The 20,320-nt window shown below is 39.4% G+C and overlaps 1 protein-coding gene across 6 annotated transcripts in view; it reads right to left on the bottom strand.

The window, feature by feature from the left end:
* klar (klarsicht) overlaps window positions 1–20,320 on the bottom strand; it is a 353,898-nt gene that overhangs the window by 297,058 nt on the left and 36,520 nt on the right. For all 6 annotated transcript variants that reach the window (XM_071674529.1, XM_071674530.1, XM_071674528.1 and 3 more), the window contains 4 exons: window positions 10,126–10,264; window positions 8,506–8,697; window positions 3,295–3,493; window positions 1,519–1,649 (listed from right to left, as the gene is read on the bottom strand). In XM_071674529.1, the coding sequence (XP_071530630.1) occupies window positions 1,519–1,649; window positions 3,295–3,493; window positions 8,506–8,697; window positions 10,126–10,264 (661 nt within the window). The remainder of the gene's footprint in view (window positions 1–1,518; window positions 1,650–3,294; window positions 3,494–8,505; window positions 8,698–10,125; window positions 10,265–20,320) is intronic.

The raw sequence follows: 20,320 nt of genomic DNA, 5'->3' as shown, positions 1-20,320 counted from the left end.
AAGAGCAAGAATCAAGTGCATCAACACACTACATAAATGAAGTGGTGTTAAACACAGTGTTGACAGCAGGTTGTGCAGCACTTACTGTTGTCTCTGCAATACACTCCCACCAGAAGTTATCATTTCTTCAAGGGAAAGTAGAGTCCTAATTTCACTTGCTTTTCTGCTGTTTCTTATTTTCATATAATATTCTTACTGTTCATAAGATATACTGTTTATCGCTCTATTTGAAAAAAATAAAAAAACAATTATTCTTCAATGAGTATCAGGAAGTATGTGCCTGCTGAAGGGGTTACTAAGAGTCATTTTCAGCATATAACTTTGAAATTCTACAATGCTCTTATTCCTCTTTACTTTAATTTTGCAAGTAATTGCTTCCTAATTCATCCCTTTATCTATCTTTTTATCTCTCATTATCCCCTCCATACCTAATTCCACGAGGTGGATTAAGCATATACAACATCTGAATTAATTCAAGAGCATCCTCAGCCTATGCCCAGAGTGTTGAAGAAGACTTCCATGTCTCTTATTTCCTCATCTGTCAAGTACACCCATCTCTATTCCCACCATCTCGATGTGTTACATGCTTCCAAATCATTCACATCCCCAACTGTTCCTGTCTAAGCATTTCCTACTGTGGCATCACTAATCAGGAGGGAAAGAGAGATGAATTAAAACAGAGAGATATCACATAATTGCTCAAATTCCTGAAAGAAAAAAAAACGAAAGTAAATATTCCCAAGCCTTGAAATACAACAGAACCAGGAAAACAACCAAAGACTTAGGTACCCCACCTACATACAAACCTGAACATAAACCTACACTCAAAATCCTGAGCAACACATTCCTGCATACAGACCCTGAACACCACATGCTTCTAGCCATAATGGATGGGATATAAAAATCTTCTCAAAGAACATAGACTCTTGTATTCTACTAGGTGCATAAGTGGTCTGACATATCCATAGCCTACACAGTGGCTATTAATTAGGTTCTTGTAATGCATATCACATGCCACATCAGTTAAAAAAATCAGACCATTTCTAAAATTGAACATGGTCAAAAGAAAAGAAAACACATCAAGTGGAAGAGGTGTCAATATGACAGATTTGTATGTACGGCTTCAATGTACACAGCAGCAAGTCTAATCAATCCTTCCTGATTTTTCTAACTACAGTCAAGATAGAATTTTCCATTAATCATTCTTAAATGGGATGTAATTTCAGAAGAAATTCCAATGCTCATATGAAAATGCCTTGTATTTAATAAAAAAAAATACATATAATGATAAACAAATCAAGAAATGAAGTGCCCTGCACTTCTCAATACTATGGTAACAGTGCCAGATGGAATGCAGCAAAAGAGAATCAGTGATGAGGACAGAAATCTCTTGAACAAAAACTCTTGGATGTATCAATCTTCCATGCTGGGTTTTACTGCTATTTCATCATGCTTAGTGAAAGCAGTGTAATACTGGAATGCTGAAATTACTGGTTAATAATAAATTCAGCTACTCACCTGATTATCCTTATAACGGTCCTGGAGAGTAAGAAGAGAACAACCACGGGGCAATCGGCAAGTTAGGGGCTGGATCTGGTCTTCCATGTCACTTAACCAACGGCGCAGAATACCCTCCTCATGAGCCAAATCTGGAGAACAAATATGAACCAAAACTAAGCAAATGATACTAAAGTGAAAAAAAGATTTAAAACAAATAATCTACATATATCCATCCTACAATGCACTAACTGATAATCAGTAAGTGTTTTTCTGGTGAAAATATTACTGCTGATTATGAAAACACCAACATGAGATACAATAAAAGATGTTCAAGATTAAACTTTCAACAAAACTGTGAAAACGTAAAGTTCCAAAGACTCATATGTAGCTCAAAATGTAACATTCTATTAACCCCCATTCCATCTCAGCAACCAAGTAACCAATTTCAATTTTCAAACTGGAAAAATAAGACATGAAGATTGCATAGAGCAACAATGGTATGTAATTTGGAAACATGTCTCTGTTGCCTTTAAAAAATACAGGACTGAAGTCTAAGGCTTTTATAGGACAACTCACTCCACTAAAAGTGTTAATCTCTTTACATCAAATTCCTGAATGACATGTAAACATCTTAAAAACCACTCCTACTTCGCAAGTTATTGCAAAGCTATTACACAACTTATCTGTCAAGAAACATGACCACTACATCATCCCCACCCTATATGCATCTCATCCTCAATAAAACTTCATATACATTAACCTTTCCTTTTGAAGTAAACTCTCATATGCTGCATTCCCTTCACAACATCATCCATTAAGATATTAGGTTTCATTACGGTCTCTCCTAAGATAAGTGCTATATAAAAAATTAGGATCTCTATAAACAAAAGATGATGCTTGAGTTTTGCATTAAATGCAACGATCAGTTTGAAGTAAAGCCCTGATAACTGGTAATTTCTAACTTTTGCATATTATATGTACTTTGGTTTACCCAGAAGTGTTTGTTCAAGTACTTTCAGGCCAATGAGATATATTCTGCTTGTATCCATTTGTCTAATCTACTCATAATCATCGATAATTTATGGAAAATGTTTTATAACTAGGTCTTACTAATAACTTAAGAGTAAATCATTACATAAGACAAATTCTTGCCTGAGAACCAAACTAGGTAAAAATCATTTTTCAAGACACTAATTGCTACAATCAAGTACTTCAAGATTGGGTTAAAGTATCATAATGTATAATGGTACTGTATACTTCAGATAATCACAATACTTGCATAAGAACAAACATTTACATTAACAACAGCTCCCTAAAACTGTCATCCAATTAGTATATTTTGTAATGCTACTGGATGCAATGATCATATATCATTATGAAAACCTATCTCTTAATGCAGGAGCTCAAATAACATCTAATAACTTCTACCTAAAATATGTCCTGATTCTGAATTAAGGCAATTTGAAAAGTAGAAGGAATCTGGTTCTGGTCCACAAAACCCTTGCATTCCTTCCCACCGCACCTATAAATTCAATTTTATCAATCCTGGGTAATTCTACAAACCATTAAACTTCTTAAATAAGATTTCATCATTAAGACAATAAGTGAAAGTGTACTGAAGATAATTTGTGAGGCACTTCAAAATCCCTTAAAATGAAATACCATACTAATTCTGTGTCACCATCCATACATATAAATAAATAACTAGACTAATATCCTATATTGGTGGCTAAATGAAAAACAAATGGCACCAGAAAACAAGTGGCAAATAAAAAGGATGTAAACTGGACATACCTAGCTCGACTTCAACTTCCTGGTTTCGGCCCTTAGCAGGAGTGAATGTACTTTCCAACTGGTCCCATTTATTGTTTAAGTAGTTCACCCTCCAGCTAATCTCTTCTGCTGACCCTGGATATCTTTGGGCAACACGTTCTCCTTGTTCAACGAATAACTTTCGACGATAAGTACGACGACGCAATTCCTCCTGCTGGACCTGGAATGAAGACACGTAGAGATGATAAAATACCATTAGCACTCCTCCTCAATGGTATACAATAATTCTTTCTTCATCCATTATCATCCTCAACATCCTCATTAAATAAATGGGAAATGATATCTGCCATCCATAACAATCAAATACCAAGATAATTATAATATTTCAATAAGTTTATCCATCTTATCTATTAATTCCAATTTCAATCCATAGGGAGGATCTGGTGCATAAAACCTGTAAGTTCTCTCATAAAAATTACATCTAATGTGTTAAAGTGAACTACAGATGTCCATACTAATAAATGTGTTTCTTACTTTTTCAATACGCATAACACACTGATTCCCTGAAACCAAATCATGTGGTTTTATGTATATTCTTTTTTCTTGCATCAAGCATAACGTGTATTACTATAAAAATCCTTTGTGAAAGGTGAGGACTAGCTGACTGTTATTCATTGCCACTTTCTATTTGATATACCCTCTTGTCTTACAGGGCATAAGAACATAATGGTGATCCAAGAACAAATGTAAAATACTCTAAGTGGTGTAAAACAAGAACAAATATACCATATTCTAGTTAGATTTTCAAAGGTAGAAGGGTACCATGATACTGCATTTCTCTCCCTACTTAAAATCTGCTATTCAATGTGGTGTACCATTTCTCTCCAATTTATGATCAACTTTTAAGTCTGAATTTTCCAATATATACAGCTGTTCCCTAAGTATGTTATATAAACATTAATGCAGAATAAGCTTTCAAATTGATTCAGTGAATGATGATCCTACCATTCCTTTCAACAATGAACATTTTCACTCTCGCGGCTTACAAAACACTTGAAATACTTCCCCATACTTCATCTCTTCCAACCATTTCAAAGTCGTGTTTTTCAAAGTTGTGTCCTAATTTTTTCAAATACTCCCATCTTTATTTTGTATATCTTGTAATGACATTCTTCAATCTGTCTACTCCTTAAACTTTATGTCTAAAACCTGCACCTAACTAGTTTTCCTACTGATACATCTAAAGTTCAATTGCAAACACATAACAGTCATATCATTTACTCCTTTGAAGAGGCTCCTTCTCAAATCACTCATGAAATCATTCTTTAAAATTCCAGTTGCATGCCTGCCTTTCCAGCATTTCAGCATCCATCCTATTGTTTGCAGAGTATAAAATCACTTAAATGTATCTCATACTCTATGCTCCCTTCTCAAAGATGACTATTTTACTTGGTTAGCCTTCCGTTTCAGGTTACAGTTTTTTAAGGCTCTTTCAAATTCTCTTAATGACTGTAGTTTCACCACATGAAAATACCCTCTATCTCTTTCTCATATTACTTCTCTAACTACATTACCTGCAATGATTCCCTATGACTGTTCTTTTAAATGTATAGCAAGTGGTGAAATAATGCAGCCATATCTCATCCCTTTAACCATGAAACATATACTTCTCTGATTGACCTCACACATACCCTGTCTTTTCCATAAAACCCTTCTTTCCTTTCATCAGCTTCATCTCAAACATGATCAAGCCATTCCATCATTCCATTTTGTTAAACCTAGCATACGCTTTTACCAAATCACTATTCTGCTTTTCTCGCACCTTTTCTAGCAGTCTAACCCATACAATGATGCCTCCTATGCTACATGTGATATTTCTAATTTAACAATCAATAGTCTATTATATATATCATTTTTCTACATTTAGTGGATTAATCAAATAATCTAGAATTAAGTTATTAACATTTTCCCTTATACAATGGCATAATTAATGCATCCACTGAATTCTTTGGTATACTGCATTCAATCAAGCTCTAATGCATATCTGATTAAAGCACCTTACTGTGGTTTAGATAGCAAGTCTACCATCAACAAGCCGAATCTTATCACATTACTGTGTACCATCTTATTCTTCATAATTCTGTAACACTTCCTTTCATTGCATTCACTACTATATGTTCAACCCTAAACCTTATCCACCTAATTCCTAACACTTCTTTGCTGCTTCTCTTGTGTTTTCATTTTCTTAGAGCTCTTCACTTATAGATCTGTCTCTATATTATTTTCCTTTTATACATCCTCCAAGCTATCTATCATCATAAGTCCATTCTTAATTCTATGGTAAGGACCAAGTGCATACAGCCTCTCAGCTCATTCACAGACTCATACATATCCTTCACAACTGTCAGTATTCCTGGACTCCACCTGCAAGTGAAAAGTCACCTTTGGTGAGGTTGTATCATCAGAGTACAATCTTGTCAAGGAATTTCCCACACAAAAGAACTCCACCTTTTTCCAGCTACTGATTGTGGAGCAGCCTTGAAGCTAGAGAATGGGTCCTTGAGACCTAAACATGCAAAATATGTAAGGTATGCATGGGATAGTGTGAATTGGACTGATGTAGTGTGTTATAGTTGACATGCTGTCAATGGACTGAAGCAGCAGGGGGAGGGAAACCATAGTAATGTTTATCAAGCTTGGCTGTGGGTAAGGCGCTGTGGTTTTATTACATCAAATGTGACAACTAAAGAATGTAAGTGAGCAAAAGAGGTAATTTTTTCATCTGTTCTTGGCACTACCTCACTAACAAGAGAAACAGCAACTAGTATGAAAAGAATAAATTCATAGTATAAAGAAAACATAGAGTGAGTACTCTGAAAGACTTGCATCTGTTTGATGATTAGGTGGCGAATGTAGGGTATTCAGGTTGAGGATGTACGAGAAGTGAGAGTCCGAACAACTGGTTTAGTGAAGAGGTGGTGAAAGCCTTGCTAAAAATGAAATGTAGCAAGGGAGTAACTGCTTGTTGAATGGTTAGTTAGGATTTTCAATATATGTATCAATCATGGTGAGATGCCAGAGGACTGGAAGAATGTAGGAATAGTGAGGACTAGCAGAATGCATGCATGTTACAACTGTATAAAGGCAAGGGGAACAAATGCAACAGTTCAGATTACAGAAAGCTGTAGAGGATGTGTAGATCAAGGTGTTTGTTTTGGAGAACGCATGTTAGAAGTACTTAGGAAAAGAGAAGAATTTCTAAGTGGCATTCATGAACCTGGAGAAAACATGTCATATGACTGACAAGGATGGTGTGGGAAGAAAGCTGTTACAAGCATTGAGTTCGTATCATAAGAATGAGGCATATGTGTGAGTGGGTAGAAAGGAAGTTGAGTTCCAGGTGAAGGTGAGTCTGCGGCTGTTTAATTGTGTTTATGGATAGGGTGATGAGGGAGGTAAATGCAAGGTCTTGGAGAGACAGGCAGGTATGCAATCTCTTGGAGTGAAGGGGGCCAGGGAGGTGAGTCAGATGTTGCTGATGACATGTTGCTGGTGGCAGGAAGTGAAAAACTGCTGAAAGAGGAGTCTGAGTTTCAGTTAGCATGTGAAAAAAGAAAGTGAAGACTGATAGCGAATATAAGACAAATTAGTTGGGATGAGAGTTTGAGTGGAGAAAATCTCGAAGAAGCAAAGTGTTTTAGATACCTGGGAGTGGAAACTGCAACAAATAGATCCATGGAAGCTGAGGTGAGTCATAGGGTGGGTGAGGGGGCAAGGGCTTTGGGAGCATAAAGCATAGGGTGGGTGAGGGGGCAAGGGCTTTGGGAGCATAAAGAAAAGTGGAGAAAGAGATATCACTAACAGGAAAGACAAAAAAGGGTGTGCTTGAACGTATAGCAATGCTAGCGGTGTTGTATGGAAGATGGTGAATGTTAATGCCTAATCATAATTATTTTTTTGTACTGTATGGAGAGGGAATTTTACACTCATGGGGACCCATTCTCTACTACTGTATGATTTCTTAAATTCATGTAAGCTGTCTACAATAATCACCCTCAGTCATTCTATTCCATTTATCTTTTATAGTATAAAAGTACTTCTTTACACATATCTTAATAAGGCTCTTGCTTTATTTCATGTAATGCCCTCTAGTTGCTCTATCCCTACATCTCTAGAACTGTTCACTGTCCACATCATCGATCTGTTTTAAAAACTTAAAAGCTATTACGAAGTTACTCCTCACTCTTTGCTTTTCCAAAGATGGCAAATCTAAAGCCCTTAGCCTTCCCTGTAACTTAGTTCTCTTAATTCTGGCACCATCTTTGTTGTTCTCCTCTGGAACTTCTCTATTACCTCTTTGTGCTCCTTTGGGTGAGGTGACCAAACTTGAAAGGACAGCATTGAAAGGAAAAAAGAAAGTACAGACTCTGCAAAGTCCTATAGAGTCAAAGAAGAAAGTGTACTAAATTCTGTTACAGGTATGGGGGAGGAAAAACTGGAAGAGGTGACATAATTTAAGTATTTAAGAGTTATTTCTGTAAAGTTTGGTGATATGGAAGGGAATGAGTTGTGGACTGGTAGAGTGAGTGAAGTGCAATATTTTGAAGTGGTTTGGGTAGGTGGAAAGAAAGCAGACAGGGTTTACAAAGAGAGTGCATGATATTACAACTGCGACATGGGGAAAGAGTGGAAGAGTTCTGAAGGAAAAAAAATAATGAGAAGAATGCATGGAATGGTGTATACAAGGAAGGTTAACAAGGACAAGGATAAGTGGAGACTTTTGTTGTGGCCATCCTCTCAATGGTAGTTCCTGAAGGGAATGGGCATTGGAGACAGCTTCTATGCAAATGTAAGAGCATCTTACTGTATATCAAACATTCAGCATTCATAACTTATTCATAAAGTAATAATTGTAAAATATTTCTCCCACACCCTTTTTATTTGTAAGGTAAGGTAAAGAATACCTTTATATATTCCCGATGCCTAATGTAATAACACATAATATGGAAACTATGCTGCTTTACACCAACTATCTTAAAGGTCATAATCAACTTTTAATATTAATGCTACAATTTTGCCTTCACAAAGTAAACTTATACAAAATATGCAATCAAAAAAATGATTAATGATGTTATTACCATTAATGACTTAATATCAGAGGAAAAATGCAAAAGTATAATACATGCTGTTTATTTTCTTTAAACACCACAGATGTAACAAAAATATCCTCACCATCCTTGCTGCTTTGTCTGGTGGGTTTGAATGTGAATATAGCTTCAGCTGAACTTGAATAAGCCACTCATAAAGTTCATTGTACTGATCAAGAAACTCGGAAAAACTCCAAACATATGGAGGTGATACATCTCCACTGTCCCAGCTCAACTCAAACTCTCCTGATGATGGAGCTTCAGTGGTTTCACCAACCTGGAAGTTGATACATTATGAAAGTATATTATAAGCACAGCTATTTCTAAGGTTTTATGTTTTACACCTATTCTGTTATATTCAAACACTAAAGTCCATTGAAAGCATTGATAAGAACTGAGTAGAGATAAAAGAAGGCAATTTACCATCAGGAACATCTTTTGAGCAGGAATGGAGAATATGAAGGGGGAGAAATGATGTTATGAGGTCAAAAGCCTTTTCTATCAATAGCAAGATGGTGCTTTGAGTAGGAGAAATCCATTTACTAGGCAAGATAGTGTGGGAGTAGGGAAAGAAACAAGAGGAAAAGGTGTGTAAAGTGCTATAATTGAAATAACAAATACAGCAGTATGGACCAAAGCTATAACTGACAGCATCATATGAATTTCTTGTGATGCAAGACCTATAATCGAAAAAATGTGAAAGATAATCAATGTTGACACCGTGTTCACTCTGTTACAAAAGACACAACACCCTCTTTCTATTTTCATAAATAAATTTACACAATATCAAGTATAGTTCCAAAGACAATCAAAACTAAAATGTGATTTAGCATACTAATTACAAATTCTCATAACAAGATCCCCCATAAACTGATTTTGTATCTAAAATGTAAACTTACTGAAATTCATCTAAACGTAGCACTTTTGTAAATACCAATATTTCATCCATATAATCAATTATATCTATGACAATATCACTCTGAGGGTAATTATCAGTGTCTTTCAAAGATAAACATGAGGAAAAACTACAAAAAGATATGCTTTTGTAGCACTCTTGTAAATAACAATGTTTTACACATAAAATCAAATATATTTACAAAAATATCACTCTGAGGTGAGTTAATAGTGTTTCTCACAAATGACCAAAAACAACAAAAAGAAATCCAAGCCAATAAAAAGAGCATGACTAAACTTTCCTACCACTTCCATATCTCCTGTGCTTAAACAAAACATAGGATATATTTCAATACTACTTCCTTTTCTATCTGGCTCTATTCATCTTAAACATTTTCCTAACATCTGATACTGTCCTTCAGAGAATTTTCTCAGGAAAATGCAGTTTAAGCACAACTCGGAACAATATCTCATAATGAAATCTGCCTAATACATAGAGTGCACTCTCTGACTCTTCCCTAATATCTTTCTTCCAGGACATATTTTGCCCAGTGTGCCCTGGGCAAAAACTTGCTCCACTCATGGCCATCTCAAATAAAAGGTAATGAAAGTGTGAAACAAATTAGGAATCAATCTGAACTCCTTCAGCATTTGCAGACCTAATTCTTGAATGCAAATAAGTTATAGTCAAAGGGAAAGACAACAGACTGAATGTAATTCCAAACCTAAACTTTGTGAGGAAAGGAGGAGGTACGTATTCCTAATCTAATCACCTAGATATCACTCACATCAAAAGACTTATTGACTCTACCTGGCATGAGTCTGGGATGAGGTTGCTGCCCATGATGTAGTTGTAGGGTTCCTGGATGGAGGCCCAGAAGTCCCTGTTGCCCTCTTCCTTGTCTGCGGGGCCCCAGGATCTCCGGGCTTCCTCGCGGTCATTGCCCCGTCTACAAAAGAAAACAAGAAAATCAATACAAAAAACAAAACATGGATAATAAATCATATGAAGTAAAGCACACAAAAAAATCACATTCATATATGTAATAAAGCAGTAAAGACAATACTCTTTCATTATTAGTCATCTTATCATAACACTATTCATGATTACTCCTATCAAACAAGGTAAATATACACATTTTTGTCCCTTTGCACAGAGAACAAAATCTCCCAAGATGATAAAGAGAATGACTGGATGTCAAACAACAACAGTAAGGTATAAATGGAGATATGAGTGAAGTATCACTGTAATGAAGGCATACATTGAAATACTTGTATGGATTTTCATGATAGCTGATGGCATTCTGGTATCATCTGCAGCAAGAAAATACTGTTCTGGAGTATGTTAATGACAATGATGGATGTATAAAGATACTTCAAGAAAGAGCAGTAATATCAACTCTCATCTCTCCTTACATTCATCAAGGGTATGGCATATAGAATCCACTACATAAAGGAATCTCGCAACTTCAACATATTCATTAATATAGTTTCATGACACATATTCACTATTTCCTGCCTTTGAAAGGTATCACCAGGAACAGCCAATAAGCAGTCTTATTGCTCACATCCACTCAGCAGGTATGATGTATAATGTACCAAAACTAGAGCCCATCATCTACAGTCAAGCCCCATAGACTATTCTGTGGTTACCTTAAACCATTCCATATGCTCTCATAAGGTTAAACAGATAAAATATTACCCATGTGGTTTTACAATCACTAACATTATATATTCATACATGGTCTACAGTTGTATGACAAAATAATGCTTACTACAAGGGTATAGAAAAAAATATTCATATCACTGATGATGTTTTATTTCATTGAATAGCATAGTAAGTAATGCAAAATAATGACTTTTTCCCCAGTAAAAACTTATATAACTCAACCACAAACCCATGTTAGGTTCATCCCCTCTCTGGAAGAAAAAGTAATCTTGTGCCATGTTGTTAAGTCTGCATATGACTCACACTAGTCTAATATTAATGACCTGTGCACAACTAAAACCACTCTCCAGAGAAATGCTATGATTCCTAAGATAAAATATCTAAATTTTTTCATTCTGTGCTAAGAACTCTCACTGATTTACCTTAATTAAAAGGGGTTTGGAATGTCAGGAAAAATAAGGGTTCTCCACTAAAAACGACATATGTTAATAACGAAAAACAAAAAATATTCCCAAGGGCACAGGAATATTCCTTAAATTTCATTGAAAAATATATTTCCTACAATACTGCTGAAAAAGAAAATGGGAGTGACATTATCATCAATTCATTTTCAACTTAGAAACGGTTTATTCTAAACACACAAACCATGAAATCCTTTCATCTCCATCATCACCACAACAACCTTCTCTCCCTAACTACCTACCATAACCATAATCCTCTCCCCACATCCACTACCTTGTCGTCCTCTCTTCAAATAACATCATTTTCTACGACCAAAGTCCTCTCTTCCCAAGCTACCACTATAACTTATCATCATCTCTACAGCTACAACGCTCTCATCTCCCATCGTCACCAGTGTCCACCCCTACCAGCACTACAATCCTCCTCTCTTGCCACTACAAACTATAAAACTGCAAATCCTTCCACGACCACCAACACAATCCTCTTTCCACTAAAAGTCTCTCCTTTCACTATATCACAACCTTAATAAAAGCTCAAAAACCTTCATGTGACTACAGCCTCCTCCTTCTAAGGTTACTGCAGACCGCCTCATTCTACTAGCACCAAACCAGAAGACAACCCTTCTGTCTCTCCACTGCCATCCCAACTAACTCTTCTAACCCTCACAATATCTTTCTCTCAAAATCAGAAACCCCTCACCCCATCTCCACCAGGACTCTTCCACCACCACTACAACTCAACTACAACTGCACCCTCTTCCTTCCACCACTACAAGCCCCTCCTTCCTACAACCACCACATGCCTTCCTTCTTACAATCACCATTAATCTTTCCTTCCAAAACCATCACCAGAACTCTCTCCTCCCAACACCATTAGGGTCCCTCCTTACAACCACCACTACAAATCAATCCTTCTACATTTATAACCCATTCCTCCTACCACAACCATGATACCTTTCTTCTTCCATCAAAACCTCCATTACAAATTACCACGAACAATACACCAAGTCACACATGCGAACTATCATGTCAACTACAATCATCACAAACAGACTGATGCCGGCCGTCTAAACGTTTACTTTCCTTCCCCTGTTCTGTTGAGGCAACATGCCAATGTAGTCAATGCCAGTTATAGGTAATCCTAAGGGAGAAAAGGTTTCACATCCAGCAATTTCACCATTCTATCTTTGTAAATCAACCAAACGAAACTGGCAAGGCTCTGAAGTTCGGAGAACATGTAGAGTTATATATATCAGTCTCTTAAGAAATACATGGCAAAACCTTACGCAACGTAACCCAAGAAACCCACCCCCTCCGTACCACTCACTCTTCAAAGGTGATAAAAGGTGATATTTGAAAAGAACAGGGTGTCGCCATCTTCCAAGGGACCCGGAAGTGAGCAATTGCATAAACAATAACTTATCGCAACATTCAAGACAATACCAAAACAGTTAGAAATAGAGATCTTGAAACCAGTTAAAGAAGCTGAATAAACCCAAGCATATCCATGACCTTTAAAAAGCCGCAGAGGAAGTACACGGTCGATATTACATTCATCATTCAGGAAACGTCAATGGAACAGAACAAAGGCAAGAGGTAGAGCTCTCCTCGCAGGAACCAGTGATATCTTTACGTGATGATCCCTACTTCTTTTGCAAACTCCCAATACACAAACTTGGATATTCTTCTATATTTGCAGTAACTATCCTGCTGTAGATGGAATAAATAAAGTGTAGTTAGGAAAGGAAAAACCTAATGTACTGTTTGGGCATCCTCTAACGTTTTGCGCAACGGTCTGTGGATAGCCCTTCACCATTAGATGACGATTCCTTTTGTTCTGATGGCGAGGATGCTGATGTTGTTCATAAAAATACGATGATTTTATAATGATGATGGTGAGGATAGTTGAGTTGGGGCAGCAGCTGACGAGATCAAAAGATAAGGAAGGTTAGAAGCAGGAACCCACCCTCCCTCCCCATGGGCTCACTCATCCCATTAAAAGTCGTACTAGCTGGAGCTGCTGCTGCAGTTGCTTCCTATACACTACCACTACTACTCTCCACTACCTACTTAATCTTCGAACACGTAATATTTCTGTACGTATCACTGTATCAAGAGAATACGTTGCCCTCTAAATTCTACTTTGACATAAAAACGTTTTTACTTGGTGTTAACAGAACTTCATTCTAGCAGCATGAAAGCCTCTCCGTAATTTTTCATCAATAAATAGAAAACCCCGATATTACTTAGCAAAGCTGATCATAAAGCAAAGTTTGGAAAGAATGTGTGGGAGTATTTACAGACATACCACTTGGCTCCACTCAACCGAACCGTCAGGGAAATGCGTAGTTTCACTCAAATCTAACCCACACTCAGAACGATTCTGTGAAGTCAGTGACTGGGAACTTGACATGTGCATGTAGATCTAAGTATGGCTGTGTGATTCACCTCTTCAACTAAGCCTCCTAAGATGGAGTTACGTAATCTCACAAAATTCAATACAACTCTAATATATCCATTACAAACTCTATAACATTTAGTGATCAAGCTAATCATGGAACGTATAATTCGTCTCCATTACCAAACTTTAAGATCAAAATACGAGTCAGTTCACCAATCTGAACAAAATGGAACACACTCAAATATTGCAATTGATGAAAAAAAAAAAAAAACTCAGACGGGAATGAGGACACGTGTGGGATTCAACTTCACCTTAAAGTCAAACCTCATAATCAATGGAAAAAAAAATCAATCTCCCGGAGTCTCACAACAAGCTGATTACGAGTCACTACACCTGGTGACACGACTCCACTGCCCGGGACAGTGACAGGTAAAGATCCTGGATCACCTCAGAACACGAACTGGGGACAGGTATATTGAACAACCATTACCAACGAAGTCAGGAATGTATAAACGGTGAGATACGTTACAGTACCACTACTGGTCTCAAGGCAACAGTGCGTATGTATGTACGTTGCTATCTTCGCACACATGGGTAGTTCAGGCTAAGTTTTGAGTCTGTGCTGAGAATCGATGACATGAGTAAACGGAGAAAGAGTTGCATTAATTTTCCAACACGATGTTGAGGAGCAGAATTCCATGTGTGGTTTGTATCCGTTCAGAAACGAACGCAGTTCAACAGCATCACATCACGGATGACACACGGAGTGCCATAAAGACCTGTCGAATCTAACGACAGTAGGGGTCCGCCATGAAACTTTAGCTGAGGGTATAGGAAACAAAACGCGACGCTACACACGATCAAGAACGAACATGATTCGCTAAAGCTTGTGCAACCAAGAAAAGAGGATAAGGACGACCATACAAAAGCATATGTGTACTTTCTCAGAGAACACGTCTTTCTAAGAAGGAATGGGCGGGAGGCATGAACGGGTTTGCTTTTAGAGGTGATCCACACTATACCTTTGTTTTTATAGTGGGGGAGGCTGAAGGACTCCTGGAGGCCGGGTAAGACCTTCCATACGACCTTTGCCTCCACAACTGGCTATAGACCAATCCTGGAGCCAATGACAGACCATCCAGAAGGCTTTGGCCTCCACACCTGGCTGTCAACCACTCATGGAGGCTAGGAAAGACCATCCTGAAGACTATGCCCTCCGCATCTGGCAATCCTCTACACCTGGCTACCTCCTACTGCTGGAGGCCAATTGAGACCATCTCGAAGGACCTATCCACACCTGGCTATCAAATACTACTGGAGGCCAGGAGAAACCAACCAGATGGTTCTGGCCTCCACAACTGGCTACCTCCTACCGCTAGAGGCCAGATGAGACCATTCACAAAGCCCTATCTTTCCACAATGGCTTTTAACTACTCTTGAAGATGATCCAGATGTCTCTGGCCTCCACACTTGGCTACATCCCTTAACTGGATGCCAAATGAGACCATCCAGATCGCTCTGTCCTCCACAACTGGCTTTTAACTACTCCCGGAGGCCGGGAGACACCATATCCGGCTACCTCCCACTGCTGAAGACCGATTAACACCAAAGAGCCTGGCCTCCACACCTGACCGCCAAAGACCGCTACACTGGTCAATGGTACTGAAAAATCATCGTTGTTGACCAATATGTTTAAGGATCTCTGGCTTGTAAATACACAAACATTGTTACAATTCAGCAACACGCCAAACTTACATTTTCCCCCATAATCTTTCACCAAATGTACATTTACACACACCACCACTTGACGGAAACAGGATCTCCCTATCACACCTGCTTAACGTGTACACAGAAACTGTTGATTAGCGACATTCAGGCGTGAACAACGGCTAGAAAGTCAAATACTACCAAGAGAGAGAGAGAGAGAGAGAGAGAGAGAGAGAGAGAGAGAGAGAGAGAGAGAGAGAGAGAGAGAGCTTGAACAATTCATTACGTTAATGAGACACACACACACACACACACACACACACACACACACACACACACACAAAGTCCGTTAATGAGGCGAATCTGTCATCACGGTGTGGCTATCCGGTATATCCAGGGCTCCTTCCTTACAATCCAAGGATTATATAACACATTAACAGCAGGACACAGGAGATTACCGCCATCAAACTGACTTAACTGAATTACGGCAGTGGAAATCTTTCCGTGCTTTTACATGGCACGAGCTGGCTAAAATGAAAAGCGCGGGTCATATTTTCGTCCGTTACCTTAAGCAACATAACCTAGCCTAACTGTAAATATAACGGGAACCTACCTAAACAAGCCGAAACGTAACCGTACAAAGCACTTAACCGAACCGAAACGTAAAAGTATAAAGGAATTTACCAAACCAAACCTGAACGTAAACATATAAGGGAAACGAATTCCGATCGCATATTTTAGAATAATATCTAATGAAAATTGACATTATTAACTTGGGCCCACAGTAGGCGGGGAATAAGTAACAAAACGTTATATTTTTTCCTTGTGACAGCCTGAACAACTGCACTGTTGTTGCGATGTTACGGTGTATCAATACATGTTTTATTTAGTACTGGCGGCGGCCTGAGATTCCCAGATGGTTAAGAGAAAATGTCAAGGCGAGTGATTTGCATCCGGCGCCACCGTTCTCACGCCCACACAGCTGCCGTCGCCCGCACTCTTCGGCAGCCTAACTGTGTGGAAGGATCGCTTTTGAAACTCTGATGTAGATAAAAGATTCAAAAGTTTATATACAAACACTCCTTCCCTCCTCTCTCTCTCTCTCTCTCTCTCTCTCTCTCTCTCTCTCTCTCTCTCTCTCTCTCTCTCTCTCTCTCTCTCAGATGTTAGGTCTAAGTTAGGGAAAGCAAGACCTGACGAATCCACCTCCAACCAGCCATCGACCCCCATTAAGCCCCACACGAGAGCCTGGGGCCAACTTTATCCTTGTGAAATAACCAAGTACATTCACTTGTGAGAGCCGCACAATAATAAGAACAAAGACGCATCCAGCACAAGGGCAGGAGAATGTTTGCCCACAGCCAGGGGGCTCAACCGTCCAGCGATCACACAACCAACATCGCACCACCACCAGCATGTACTGCTCAGGTTTCTTCCCCAAGCATCTGATACAAATATTTCATTCGCCAGCCTAGACACCTACCTCCTCCCCGCCGCCGATAAAGGTCACTCGAAAAGTAGGTTAGGGGGGAGTTATCATGAACACGAAATTCGGTGGGGGGGGCCTGATAACTCAAGGCCGCCAGCCACCTCGAGCGAGACGGCCGACGACGCCATGTTTGGTGACGTCATCAGTTTACACACACTAGACTGACTCTGCTGTTTGGATAAAGTTCTTGCCGAGTCACAGGTGACAGGTGGCATACCTGTGGCAACTCAGTTCACAGGTAACAGATGGTAGACTTGAGGCAGCCAAGTTTTATTTCTACAACAACGGCAGGCAGTTTACATCTCAAAGACAGGCAAGTCACTTGTGTACAACGACACGTGTTGTATTTCCACACACACACACACACACACACACACACACACACACACAATAACGACATTTAAGTTATATCTACTATTAAACGATAACAAGATTCATCTTTACAACAGGTCCGTTAACTACAGGACAGTCTGAGCGAAACATGATGACACGCTACGTCCTGCAACAACTTCAGGCAACTGGTGAGTTTTCAGAGCATTCTCTGACCCAAGCAGAACCGGGACACTGTCTGATGCAGGTAGGGAAAAGGAGGGGACTGTTACCATACCCATTCCTCCATGTGGTGTAGTGAGCGACTGGTGAAGATATACAACCCGACAATGGAATACAACCACAACATGGTAAGCCGCAACACATGAGATGAGAACCAGAAGTGAGGGAAATGGGGTTTTCTGATGAACCTAAATGTGGGGGGGGGGGGTGAATTCAATGAAACAACACCTGGGAAAGGCACTACCGAGGGAGGCAGACTCAGTATTCTTATCAAAATCTATAACTAATCTAGATTTCTTGACAAAAATATATAATACCAAACGCTACATAGAAATATAAATCACTAATAAATATACACAATACAAAATGGAACACCAGCTGAAGGGATATGCAAGCTGGTAGATCATATTTTATTCAATTAATAACATCCAGCTTTCCTGGGGACCTCGGAGAAGGAAACGTCTGCCGCGTCTGAGAAGCGAAGGCAGAGAGAGAGAGAGAGAGAGAGAGAGAGAGAGAGAGAGAGAGAGAGAGAGAGAGAGAGAGAGAGAGAGAGAGTCGTCGAAAAGAAAGCTCGGCGTCAGAATGAGGAACATCGTAAACAGGTGTAAGTGATCAATAACCACACTTGACCATGGCAAGACACGAAAGTGGCAGCCAGTCCAGAGGACCAGACGTGAGAGCACGGCACACACACACACACACACACACACACACACACACACACACACACACACGTGTATGTGGCGTGGAACACAAGACCAAGCGGGCGGAAGGAGCGATGGTTGAAGGTCAGGAGGAAGAGAAAGAATAATGCCATAAACGCCGAGGTAAAGGCAGGTGGACGGATGAATTATCATGTTACGGTGTATGTTTACCTTCCTCGTGATCTTTAAGGACAATGCATCAATCGGGACTTTATAACGTTAATACTGGAGATCAAAGGAGAGAGAGAGAGAGAGAGAGAGAGAGAGAGAGAGAGAGAGAGAGAGAGAGAGAGAGAGAGAGAGAGAGAGAGAGAGAGGGGGGGGGGGTAGGTTCACCCAAGGGCATAACAATATACGTCGTTGGCTGGGGGCTACAGATGATATACAAAGTACTGCGAACACATACACAATTATCAAGCACGGACGCAACAGCTTACATTAAAGAAAATACAATTTTCTCTATGAAATAACTTCTATTGTTTCCATCATTCCCACAATTAACAGTTTCCGCGAACAGAACCTCCATACGGCTGCGACATCCGCTTATCCCGGCGGATCCTCAACCCTGACGGGTAATGATTCATAACCTGAGTCCAGGGAGTTCTTATCCTTCCATCCATAGCTGATGTGAGTCACTCACTCTCCCGGCCGATCTGAAGCGCCAACGCACGTGGGGTTGTTAGCTGCTGCTGCTGGGCGTTCCCAGTTGTACTACTACCCATGGCTTGGTATTGATCTTGCTCCATCAGTTTCAAAATGCTTATCAGGAGGGCTATCGCTATGATAATATGTCAGGAAAGCCATTCACTCCATGTGGGAAACGCTGAGATTTTCCCTAGACTTATCGACAGCTTCTGGAAGGATGCAGCAGCATCGGGATCCTACTTGGACGCTCTATCGCGTCCAGCTTCTTCTCTGACCAATCTATCCTTCATAACTTCACCTGTGTGTGTGTGTGTGTGTGTGTGTGTGTGTGTGTGTGTGTGTGTGTGTGTGTGTGTGACTTTCACGAATGGATAAATATTCAGTGAGCCACTAAGCCTGTGTTGTTTATATGATTGTTCTTGCATCAGCCTCGCAATCCTGTCTCTGTCCCGTTTTCATAAACGATTTCCTTTATTCGATATGTCATCACATGCACTCATGTGATGATAGCAGAGACATCCACCAGTTCTATCAAATAAGCTTTATCTTCGTCTCATCTCGTTCCATGTTCCTCTTCAACTCAGATCTGGGCAGGACTTCCCAGTAAGTCATTAAACTAGTTAAGTTTAACGTTTCTAAAATCCAGTCTCTGTTCTTCTCTCTTTCTCAACCCCGCCTTATAATTTTCGCCATCTCCTTTTCATGGCTCTAGAATTCCACCATCCAGCACAGCAAATAGACCCGGCAAAATCTTATCTATCTTAGGAAGAGATGATAAAAGAAATGATTAAAGTCTGCGCCTACGAAACTGAAGGTCTTCTTTGGCTGCCAAATTTCCTCCTTTGCTCAGCAATTCAATTTAACACAAAGTTTTGATTCTCCTGAAAAAGGGGAACCTGGACGCTCAGGTCATAAAAGAAGACCTGATTCTTTCTCCTATGGAGGATTTGCTCACATCTAGGTAGATTCTAAAACCACAAATTCTCTCACTGTGACCACAAAACGTGAAGCAACCGCGAACCCAAGCCAAAGTGCTTTCCTCCAATAGATGATCCTCTGGTTTGTGCTCCCGAGCTGGGTGCACGTGTGTCTCTGAATACAGCTAAACCACGTAATATCCGGCAAACTACTGCATCACATGATTACTATGTGACTACTGGCAACTCAAGGGTGAGCCGCTGTGATGTGTGTTACTTTCCCAACACCGCTAAGCTCTGAAACTACTCTCTCATCTCTTACAGCTACGACCTGCTTCTTTGTAAAGGTCATATTTTTCCATATTTCCAAATACTACAAACCTTTTGATCACTACTTTTTTCCCCCCTCCCTCCTAACTCCCGTATCTCCTTCGCCCATTTTCGTGTTTCAATATATA

The sequence above is a fragment of the Panulirus ornatus genome, chromosome 20 (genome assembly GCF_036320965.1).
Source record: "Panulirus ornatus isolate Po-2019 chromosome 20, ASM3632096v1, whole genome shotgun sequence".
Taxonomy (NCBI): Eukaryota; Metazoa; Arthropoda; class Malacostraca; order Decapoda; family Palinuridae; genus Panulirus; species Panulirus ornatus.
The sequence above is the reverse complement of the archived record's forward strand: the minus strand, read 5'-3'. Positions and strand labels throughout refer to the sequence as shown.